A 12,459-nucleotide genomic window follows, 5' to 3' on the forward strand; every position below is an offset into this window, starting at 1 on the left:
TTGAGCCCAGGAGGTCATGGCTGGAATAAGCTGTGATCACGCCACTGCACTCCAGTTGGGACAAGAGAGCAAAACCTCATCTAAAAAAAAAAAAAATTAAGTCAATAAATTACCCAGTTTTGGGTATTGTTGTAATCAACAAAAAATGAACTACTAACCATCCATTAACAAGAAGAATCCTATATTCTACACATAAATGCCTACCAATCAGTATTAAATAAAAGCTCACCAGTATGGCAATTTTATTAAACACATATGAATCTGCAGATATAAAAAGTGACAGCCAACCTGTATTAATTGGAAAAACTGACAATCTTAGGAAATAATCTCTGAAAATAATTTTTCCATATTTAAAAATGTATATTTCATATGTTTTTCAAGTCTCCCAAATTTTGAGATAGGTAATTGAAAAGTTAACTACTCCAGCAAACCACTGTTTTTCAATAAATGAATTACACATGCAATGGTACTTGGCACACTACTGTTGGATATAAGCTTTATTTTTAAGTAAAAAAATGAATCATAGCCAAAACAAAATGTTTTGCCCCTGAATAGTATTTTAAGCTTAAGGGGGAAAAAAGTCTTTAATGATGAACATATTTTCATTTTTCAATGTTTTTAATTTTTAATAAAGGTTTTTAATTAGGCTTCAGTCACTAAGCAGTTTTTACACTTAGGTTTCATGATCCTTTGACTTCATACTTTCAGATAGAGTCAGTTATCTTCAAAACATGACAAATTTCAGAATCCATTAAAAATTATTTTATTCAAATTATGTTTTCCAAAAGAGAGGGTTCTGTGCTAGTCGTCTTTGAAAGTTTTCATACCTAGAAAAGAAAACACATATATTTACATTCACAAGAAAATTAAAATAGGATCTTTCATTAACTGTCAAATGACTTATCCAAAACAGTTTTACATGTCATTTCTAAAAAGCTATAAAAAAACTAAATAGGTAATCTGGAAATGTAATTATTCTTATAAAAAGATGGCAAGCATAAGAATTTAAATATCAGAGCAGTTTTGATTAGCTTTTATCAGAGAGCACAAATCATAAGAAATTTTAGTAATTGTTTATCTTCTGCAAATTTAAGAGCTAGAAGGGACCTAAGGAAAAAAATCAAATTGAACTCCTATTTCCTCATTCCATACATGAGCAGATGAGAGAAATTTGCTCGGGGTCACATAGCTACATTATGCCAAAATTCAAACCTAGTGCATTCCAATGCTGTCCATGCTACACCATGGTACCACTTCTCAACAAACTCTTCCTAGGCATCCTCCCATCACTAGGATACTCAAAGTGAAAAGAAATATCTATAAAACACAGGAAAGTTGGAAAATAGATTCATTAGCCATTCATGTTCAGGGTGCAGTATAAACTACTCTTGTACCCTAAAGGTACATGTTTACTACAGATCAAGATCTTCAAAACAGCAGAAAAAATGTTTTGATTGATATTTCAAGTCTCATAGATGGTACTTCTCAGTGAAAATATGCAAATATTTATAAGCTTTAATAGTGGTCCCTAAAACATAGGCAATTATATTTATTTTCCTGTCTTTATAAATTCATAACAAAATATTTAGGGTAAGAACTGTTTCTCATCACATCTCTATAGTACATACTTCAATGGCATGCAGTGCTGATGTTCACAATAAAAGAGTATGTTTAAATGTCAAAAAAGGAATATATTCACAGGCAAAATAGATATTCAGTTACAAAAAGCCTTAATATTAGAGACAGAAAATACCTCATACCATTTCAGAACAACATTTGCTGGAATGAACATTTCAGATGGGCTTGGTGTCATCTGGGCCTGAGAGACAGCAAATGATGAAGCAAAATTGTAGAAATTGTCCAACATCTTTTGTGTGAACTGAAAAGTTAATAATAGATTAATGGATTGTACTAAATACTTCATTTAGAACTCAATATTTTTAAATTAAAAATGTTCTCACATTAACTTGTTTATAAGGAGTGTCAGTTCTAAGACAGTCTAATGCTGAAAGCTGGCTGGGTGCAGTGGCTCATGCCTGTAATCCCAAAACTTTGGGAGGCTGAGGCAGGAGAATCACTTGAGGCCAGGCGTTCGAGACCAGCCTGTGCAACATAGCAAGGCCCTGTCTCAAAAAAAAAAAATTAAATAAATGAATAAAAAAGAATGTTAAGAGTAATCATACATACAATGACATTGTGACAATGCTACTCACTTTGGGGAAAAAAAATTTTTTTCTTCAAAATATTTTCTTTCATCTCCACGTCTGCATCCACTATGTCCCTCCTCAACTGTCTCTCCTCAAATCAACCTATTTTCTCATATAAAATAGTAACCATCTCTAAGAAGTCTTTTACCTGCCAGAAAGATAAAAGTTTTCATATTATAAAGTAGCAACTGGTTATTTCCATTGCTGGAAAGAAGATGAAGGCAGCACTATTCTGTTTCCTCTGTTTCCTAATCTGTTTCTTTTCCTTGACTATAAAATGATCAAATTCACTAACATACTCCAAGTCTCCTTGGTAGAAGCTAGAAGTAAATGGATTCATATTTCCTGAGAATCAAATGGGCTTAAGCACTAACCCTAAAAGTAACTGAACTTCTGAAGGCAATACTACCTTTTACTCACTCAAAAATAATCTTTCCAGCATCACTTTCTCAAAAATACAAAATCAGCCATGCTATCCCTTCTCTACACAAGAGAAGTGGTCTTATTAGGTTTTTTCATTTGGTTGTTTAATAATATGAAGGCAGTATAATCCAAGAGACTCTACTGTGACGGCACCTGATTTTTTGAGAGAAGATCCCACTCTGTCACCAGGCTGGAATGCAGTGGCACAATCATGGCTCACTGCAGCCTTGACCTCCCAGGCTCAAGTGATCCTTCTGCCTCAGCCTCCCAAGTAGCTGAGACTATAAGCATACACCACCATGCCTGGGTAATTTTTTATCTTTTTATAAAGACAGGGTCTCACTGTGTTATCCAGGCTGGTCTCAAAATTCTAGGCTCAAGCAATCCTCTCAACTCAGCCTCCCAAAGAGCTGGAGTTACAGGCATGTGCCACTGTGCCCAGACTCAAGTCACAACTAAAAGATCAATATTAGGAAAAAAAAAAAAAAATCAGGAGCAGTCCTCCACACCAGTGACAATAATTTTTAAGTGTAACTTTAAAAAGATTCCATTCAGAATATAAACAAAGCTTTTTCTCCAATACTTAGAAAAAAATGCTAAGACAAACTAATAAGATTTTTGTGGAAAATACAAAGACTACTGACAGAAAAGAAAACAAAAGGACCTATATATACCATATTCAATGGAAAGATATACCATGTTCAATGGAAAGATATAACATGTCACAAATGGGAAGACAATGTGGTAAAAGTGGCTGGCCAATTCTCCCAAAATTAAACTTATATATCCAATGTTATTACTAACAAAATTCCAACAAGGTTCGTCATGAAACTTGACAAGCTAATACTATTTCATGAAACTCAACAAGCTGATACAATTATTATGAAGAATACCTATACCTATTTTGATGACTATGAGGAGGAACTTGCCCTACTGGCAAAGAGACAGGCAAATAAACTAATTGGAATAAAAGACAGAGCCAAGAAATAAACCTAAGCATATATGACAAAGATGCTATTACTCATGGTAAAAAAAAAAAAAAAAAAAAAAAAAAAAGGGACTAATTACTCAATTAATGGGGCTAGGACTAACTTTCCATAAGGGGAAAAATAAACTTAATTCCCTTACCATACTGCACACAAACATATTCAAAAAGTAAACCTAAGGCTTTAAGAACTATAAGAGAACATCTTAGGCTCTGCTTGAGGCTAGGAGTTCAAGACCAGCCTGGGCAACATAGCAAGACCCCCATCTCTACACACACACACACATACATCCACACACACATACACACAGACATACACAAAAGGGGGGGAGAGAGACAGAGAAGAGAACATCTTTCTATCTTTACATATCAGGGTAGAAAAGGATTTCTCAAACATTAAAAAACTCACAAACCCACAAATCATAAAAGAAACAATACATTTATCTATATACAAATATAGTATATCTGTATGTAAAAGTCACTATAAGCAATATTAAAAGACACGCACCATGCTAGAAGGAGAAAAATGCAATGTATTTACAAAGGATTATTGTCCAGAACACATAAAGGCATCTTAAGTTCTTTTCCCAAAAGACTAAATTTAAAAAGTGCCAAAAGCAATACAACAGAAAATTGGACAAAATATATAAAGTCAATTCCTATAAAAGGAAGCACAAACACAGTCCAAAAGTGTGCAAAGATGCTCAATATCACCAGTAATCAAGAAATACAAACTAAATATGATATTCTAATTTTCACTCATCAGTTTGGCAAAATTTTAAAGGTCTGATAAATGTTAGTGAGAATATATGGAAAAGGAAATGAAAAAAACTGTGGCTCATTTATACAATGGCACACTACGAAGCAATCAAAACAAAGTCTGTTCCATATATCAACATAGATAAATCTTTAAAATAATGTTGAGTGAACAGCAAGTTGTACAGAATAATACTATTTATATTCATTTTTAAAACAAACAAAAGAACAAATCAACAAGAAGGAAACAACAGAGGAACCAGAAAACAAAGGATTCAACACAAAAGAGAAACAAAAAGAATTTCTGTAGTAATGGTGAAAGGAAATAATACCTTGTCTATGGCTATTCGACAGGTCCAGAGAATAGTCAGTCAACAGTAGAACAAAAAAGAAAGGACAAGCCTGGGCAACATAATGAGGCCCCATCTCTACAAAAAATTAACTGTGGGTTTGGTGATGCTTGCCTGTAGTCCCAGCTACTCGTGGGAAGATTGCTTGAACCCAGGAGTTTGAGGCTGCAGTGAGTGAGCTGTGATCGCACCACTGCACTCCAGCCTAGTCGACAGAGTGAGACCTTGTCTCAGAAAAAAAAAAAAGAGAATTCCAAGTGGAATGTTTCCAAGACCAATCTGAAACTGCTATGTTTAAATAAATCGAATGTGAATTTACACTTAGTAGAGTTTGAGCATAAATTAGAAGTGGAAACAGAAATCTATGCAAAGGAAAAAAAAGAGGAAAATGAAAAATGAGGAAAAATGAAAAGTTATACAAGAAATTTAATCGTTGTACCACACATAGCTCAGTTCTGAAAAATATTTACCTTCTCATAATAAACTTTTAATACTGATTTAACAAAAATGTATACTGATAAGGTGGGGAGAAAAGAAGTGTGTACATGTTGGGAAGCAGGGAAGTGAGAGTTTCATCATGTCTTGTATTAGTAAATAAATAGAAAACATCTATAACAGAAAAACTGATAGATTAAGCAAAGTTTTTTCTGATACATGGAAATAACAGACACTAGAAAAAATAGGTTAAAAAAGGGAGGGCAGTTGAAGATCATAGCTTCTAAGAAGCAGAATAGAAGCACAATGTAAGAGTCATAACAGAGGACAGCTATTTCACATATAAAACTATTTGAGGCCGGGTGCAGTGGCTCACGCCTGTAATCCCAACACTTTGGGAGGCCAAGGTGGGTGGATCAAGAGGTCAGGAGTTTGAGACCAGCCTGACCAACATGGTGAAATCCCATCTCTACTAAAAATACAAAAATTAGCCAGGCCTGGTGGCACACGCCTGTAATCCCAGCTGCTCGGGAGGCTGAGACAGGAGAATCACTTGAACCCGGGAGGCAGAGGTTGCAGGAGCCGAGACCGCACCATTGCACTACAGCCTAGGCAACAGAGTGAAACTCCGTCTCAAAAAAACCATTTGACTAATATCCAGAATCTACATAGAACTTAAACAAATTTACAAGAAAAAAATCAAACAACCCCATAAAAAAGTGGGCAAAGGATATGAACAGACAATTCTCAAAAGAAGACATTTATGCAGCCAACAGACGCAGGAAAAAATGCTCATCATCACTGGCCATCAGAGAAATGCAAATCAAAACCACAATGAGATACCATCTCACACCAGTTAGAATGGTGATCATTAAAAAGTCAGGAAACAAGATGCTGGAGAGGATGTGGAGAAATAGGAATGTTTTTACACTGTTGGTGGGCGTATAAACTAGTCCAACCATTGTGGAGGACAGTGTGGCGATTCCTCAAGGATCTAGAACTAGAAATACCATTTGACCCAGCCATCCCATTACTGGGTATATACCCAAAGGATTATAAATCATGCTGCTATAAAGACACATGCACACGTATGTTTAATGCGGCACTATTCACAATAGCAAAGACTTGGAAAAAACCCAAATGTCCATCAATGATAGACTGGATTAAGAAAATGTGGCACATACACACCATGGAATACTATGTAGCCATAAAAAAGGATGAGTTCATGTCCTTTGCAGGGACTTGGATGAAGCTGGAAACCATCATTCTGAGCAAACTGTCAAAAGGACAGAAAACCAAACTCCACATGTTCTCACTCATAGGTGGGAATTGAACAATAAGAACACTTGGACACAGGGCGGGGAGCATCACACATGCAGTGGGGGGCCTGTCGTGGGGTAGGGGGCAAGGGGAGGGATATAGCGTTAGGAGAAATGCCCAATGTAAATGACGAGTCAACGGGTGCAGCAAACCAACGTGGGACATGTATACCTATGTAACAAACCTGCACGTTGTGCACATGTACCCTAGAACTTAAATTAAAAAAAAAAAAAACAACTACTTGACTATTTAAACCAAATACATGTAATACTCCTAAAACTTTGGAGTAACTAAGTAATTAAATTAGAAACATGTTTAAACACATACAGATAGTACTATATATATTTTGTGGATATACAGGAATGTTTTAAGTACTAAAATATGAATAGGAAAGATATAAAATGTTAGGTAAAAGCAAGAGAAGCAGGCAGCAGTGGGCTATACCTATAATGTCTTAATTTCTTTTTTAAAAATTAGTGGCAAATAAGACAAAAATATAACAGTTAAATCCAGGGAGAAGACAATGGAATTCTTAATGTATACCCCACTATAAAGAGAGCTCTGTAAAGACAGGTATTACTCTATTTTGTGGACGTATTTGTATCTATGTGTGCTTAGAAATGCCTGGTACAGACCAGGCACAGTGGCTCACGCCTGTAATCCCAGCACTTTAGGAGGCCAAAGCGGGTGGATCACAAGGTCAGGAGATCAAGACCATCCTGACTAACACAGTGAAACCCCATCTCTACTAAAAAATACAAAAAAAATTAGCCAGGCGTGGTGGCCGGCACCTGTAGTCCCAGCTATCTCGGCAGCTGAGGCAGGAGAATGGCGTGAACCTGGGAGGCGGAGCTTGCAATAAGCCAAGATCGCGCCACTGCATTCCAGCCTGGGTGGGTGACAGAGTGAGACTCTGTCTCAAAAAAAAAAAGGCATGCCTGGCACAGAGTAGTTACATGATAACTATTTGTGGAATATATACATCACTCTGTTTTCTCTGTATTTAAAATACTTCATAATACATTTAATTAAAACTATAGTTTTATTTTAAAAACTCAAATAATTTATAAACATGTACAATAAAAAAGTCTTCTTACCCTTCTCCAGGGATAACATTTTAATGTGTATTTTCCAGACACTTTTTAAATATTGTCTACACAGGATACTATGATTGTTTTATAGTTTGTTTTCAGCACAGCAGTTTATTTGTAAAATTATGGGGAAAAAAACATTTTTGAGACCCAGAGTCTGTCATTCTCAATTTAGTCCATTTTCAAAGATGTGACAAATCTACCTTTAAATTCACAACCACAACCTTCAGAAGTGCTCCTCTGGTACTGCCAGGCAAACACATATGGTTTCCCTAATCCATTCACTCCTCTTCTACTAGAAGACTCATTTAACAGTCTTTTTTTATTTCAATTTCTACTACCTCAATCTTAGCTGATGATCTTCCTTTCTACTTCACTAAGCAAGAAGAAGAAATCAGGAGACAGCCTGCACAAGTTCTCATCACCACATCTACCATATCTGAATCTGTACCCATATATCCATTATCCCGTCTAAAGTGAACACCTCCATATATGCTGCTATTTTCTACTCAAGGACACTGCTTTAGTAATTCTCCCTGCTCTGCTACATCATCAATTTTTCTTCTTGACAACAGGCTAATAAGTCAAGAACAGAAAGACAAATAGCATGATCTCACTTATATGTGGAATCTAAAAGTTGAACTTACAGAAGCAGAGAGTAGAATGGTGGTTGCCAGGGGTTGAAGAGTGGAGGGGAAAGGAAAATGAGGACATGTTGGTCAAAGGGCACAAAGTTTCAGCTCAACAGGATGAATAAATTCTGAAAGTTTATTGTACAGCATGGAGAGTACAGTTACTAATAACGTATTGTATACTTGTAATTTGCTAAGAGATTAGATCTTAAGTGTTCTCTACAAAAAAATGACTGTGTGAGGTAACAGACATGTTAAGTAGCTTGATTTTATTTCAAAATATAGGCCAGGTGTGGTGGCTCACACCTGTATTCCCAGCACTTTGGGAGGCCGAGGCAGGCAGATCACCTGAGGTCTGGAGTTCAAGACCAGCCTGGCCAACATGGCAATACCCTGTCTCTACTAAAAAAAAAAAAATACAAAAAACACACTTAGCCAGGTGTGGTGGTATGTGCCTGTAGTCCCAGCTACTCAGGAGACTGACGCGGGAGAATCGCTTGAACCCAGGAGGCAGAGATGGCAGTCAGCCGAGATTGCACCTCTGCACTCCAGCCTGGGCAACAGAGCAAGACTCTATCTCTCAAAAACAAAACAAAACAAAACAAAACAAAATGTAAACATGTATCAAAAACATCACATTGTATACCATACGCTATATATGATTTTAACTTGTATATTATACCTTAATAAAGCGGTGGAGGAGGGAGGTAAAGAATGAAATGTGTGTTGCATTACCTGAGTGAATGAGTCAACTGAGGATACAGCAGCATTACCTACAGGAGTCTGCTGAGCCATACTGTCCAATAATTCCACTGATATTCCAATCTGAGCAACAGATGGAGTTCGGACAATATTCATGGCTCCAAAAGGATGTTGGCTTCCTTCTCCTGCAAGAAATTAACATATGCCACACACTTCAAATTTAACTTGTAGTCACACAATTTCCTTTGTAAATTTGTAAAGAACCTCTGATTTATATACATGAAAAAGTTTTCTTATGTCCAAGTTTGTCTCTTTTTAGATAAATGCAAAAGGCTAATTTTTAGCATATTAACAAAGAATAAAAGAACTAAAAGTTTCCCACCAGAAAAATAGCGGTCATTCTAAAATGTATTGAAACTACTGCAGCTAGACACAGATAGTAACAGAGTGTGGGAAAAAATAAATAATTAGATAGAGAAGCCTCCCTTTAGCATTTTTTATAGAGCAGGTCTGCCAGCAATAACTTAGTTTTTGTTTATCTGGGAAAGTATTTCTCCTTCATCTCTAAAGACAGTTTTGCTGAATATATAATTCCTGGTTGATGGCTTTTTTTTTTTCCTTTCAGAACTCTGAATATGCCAATCCACTACCCTCTAGAAGACTATGGAGTCCCTGATGAGAAATCAGCTATTAATCTTATCAAGGATCCTTGTATGTGATGAGTTACTTCTCTTGATGCTTTCAACATTCTCTCTTTGCCTTTTGACAATTTGATTATCATGTGTCTTGGTATAGCTTATCCTACTTGGAGTTTCTTGAGCTTCTTAAATGTGGTTAATGTTTTTCCTCAAATTTGAGAAGTTTCTGAGCATTATTTATTTAAATATTGTTTTAGTCTCTTCAGGCTGCTATAACAAAACACCATAAACTGGGTATCTTATAAACAACAGAAATTTATTTCTCACAGTTCTGGAGGTTGGGAAGTCCAAGATCAAGGAACCAACAGACTTGCTATCTGGTGAAAGCCCATTTTCTGGTTCACAGAGACTGCCTTCTCACTGTGTTCTCACATGGTAGAAGGGCAAGTGATCTTATTACTCTAAGAGTGCTAATCCCATTCATGAGGGCTCTACTCCCATGACCCAGTCACCACCCAGGTCCCTATCTCCCAATACCTTGGGGGTTAGGATTTCATCATATAAATTTAAAAGACATCATATAAAAAAACACAAACATTCACACCATAGCAAATGTTCTTTCCAGCTCTCTCGCCTTTCCTTATGTTACTGTCATTACACTGTGTTGGTGTGCATGTTGGTGCACTTGACAGTGTCTCACAGGTCTCTAAGGGTCTGCTCTTCAAATTGGATATTTCAATTAATTTACCTTCAAAATCACTGATTCTTCTGTCTACTCAATTCTGCTATCTAAACCTTTAGTGAACCTTTCAGTTACTGTACTTTTCAGCTATAAACTCTGTTTAGTTCCTTTTTATAATTTCTATATTGATAGTCTCTATTTGATGATGTATCATTCTCCTGGTTTCCTTTAGCAATTTGAGCATAATAAAGACAGCTTACTTAAAGTCTTTGTGCTTCCTTGGGGGCAGTTTCTGTTCGTTTCTTCTGTATAAGAGCCTTACTTTGTTTATTTGTATGTTTCATTATTTTTTGTAGAAAACTGGACATTTCGAATATTACAGTGTGACAACTCTATAAATCAGATGTTTCCCCCTTCTAGGGGTTTGTCATTGCTGTTTGTTGTAGTTGTTTCCTCATTTAATGACTTATCTGAACTAATTTTGTAAAGTCTGTTTCTTTGTCATGTGTGGCCAGTGAACTCTCTGTTCCATTAGTTAGTAGTCTGCTGGTGATTAGAAAGAAATTTCCTTAAACCTCCGCAACCAAAAAATTCTGCCAGTCTTTGCACATGGGCTCTGCGTGTTGGGACATGCCTTCAATATTAACCCAGGCAGTTTATAACTCCACCTTAGTCTTCACTTCCTGCTTGTGCAGAGACTTAAAGTGAGCCAGCGAGAGAGCTCTGGGTCTTCTCGGGTCTTTCCTGAGCATGCACAAAGCTCTGGGCATGCATGTACCCTTCAAGATTCCCAAGAATATGTCAGAGAATTTCAAAGCCGTTATTCCCCAAAGCATCTCATTCCCAACCTTTCTGATTAGTTTTGGTTTGCTCCAACTGTATTCCTTTGCCTCAGGCAACAGTAACTAAACATATGTCTGTAAATACTTTTAACAAACACCTCCAAGGTAGTTACTTTTCCATCAAAAGAGTTCCATGTTAGGTGACATAAAGGCAGACCTCTTTTTTTAAAAACAGTCTTCTAGCAAGCCACCAGATAGATGAGAACAAGTTAATTACAATTCTTTCTGAATTAGGTCTATCCCACTCCCTGTATCAGTACCAGGAATGGAGACTGTTATTTTCAAGGCTACCACTGAGCTGAGAAGCAGATGGGACCAGGGTAGGCAAATGCCACAAAGCTCACTGTTCTTACTGAGATTCAGTGTATTTTCTTAAGTGTTCCCCTGATTGCTACAAACTTTTGGTGAGTTACCAGAGTTCCAAAAAGTTGATTCTGGGTCAGACACAGCTGCTTATATCCTGTAATCCCAATACTTTCAGAGGCTGAGGCAGGAGGATCAATTGAGCCCAGAAGTTTGAGAACAGCCTGGGCAACATGGGGAGACCCCATCTCTACAAAAATTTAAAACTTAGCCAGGCGAGGTGCTGCATGCTTGTGGTCCTAGCTACTAGGGAGGCTGAGGTGGGAGGATCGCTTAGGCCTAGGAGATTAAGGCTACAGTGAGCTATGATCTTCTGACAGTGTTGTTGTTGCTTTTATGGAAGACTGGATTTTCTGGAGCTCCTTACTCTACCATTTGATTTATTTAAAATCTAGAATTATGCTAAAATCCAGAAAGCATATCATTATCAAAGCATATCATTATCAAATAAATGCAAAAATAATAAATTATAAATCATAATACAAAAACAGAAGAGCAAGTAAATTATATGACCTAGTCTTAATATAAAAAACAAATGTAAATTAGATCAAGTTCTTTAAAACACTGTAACAGTAAATGCAGCAGCTAATTTTTTTAAGACTCTTTCTCAAAGCATCCCTCCTCCATGTAAATCAAGAGCCTAAGACAAAACACAACTCAGAGGAAAAAAATCCTACAGGGAGCTAGTTCTTTACTCTCAGTATATAAGGAAAAGCAGTCATCATCATTTGTTATTTGCATCTAACGGAACCTTTACACACACACACACATATTTTAGAGAATGTTGAGAAGAATCAGGAAATAGTGGAAAACATTATTAGATTTTTTTCTAAGTATTTAAATACAGCAAATCCAGATAGTCATTCCACATTTTCCTTGTTTTTAAGATATAGCCGAAATGGGCTATGTCCTATGAATACAACTGCCCCATCACCCATCATGGATAAACATGGAATACATCCATCTTATGGAACACATCCATTTTATAAATGTTATAAGTCAGATATCTAATAAATTATAGCTTTTGGTTGTA

At 36.4% G+C, this 12,459-nt stretch overlaps 1 protein-coding gene across 1 annotated transcript in view; it reads right to left on the bottom strand.

Annotated features, from left to right (window-relative positions):
• Window positions 1–479: 479 nt before the first annotated feature.
• Window positions 480–12,459, bottom strand: part of HIKESHI (heat shock protein nuclear import factor hikeshi) — a 41,673-nt gene continuing 29,693 nt past the window's right edge. The window contains exons 3-5 of the mRNA XM_010356023.2: window positions 8,935–9,086; window positions 1,761–1,879; window positions 480–827 (exon numbers count right to left, since the gene is read on the bottom strand). Of these exons, the coding sequence (XP_010354325.1) occupies window positions 773–827; window positions 1,761–1,879; window positions 8,935–9,086 (326 nt within the window). The 3' untranslated portion in view covers window positions 480–772. The remainder of the gene's footprint in view (window positions 828–1,760; window positions 1,880–8,934; window positions 9,087–12,459) is intronic.

This window comes from Rhinopithecus roxellana, chromosome 15 (assembly GCF_007565055.1).
Source record: "Rhinopithecus roxellana isolate Shanxi Qingling chromosome 15, ASM756505v1, whole genome shotgun sequence".
Lineage (NCBI taxonomy): Eukaryota > Metazoa > Chordata > Mammalia > Primates > Cercopithecidae > Rhinopithecus > Rhinopithecus roxellana.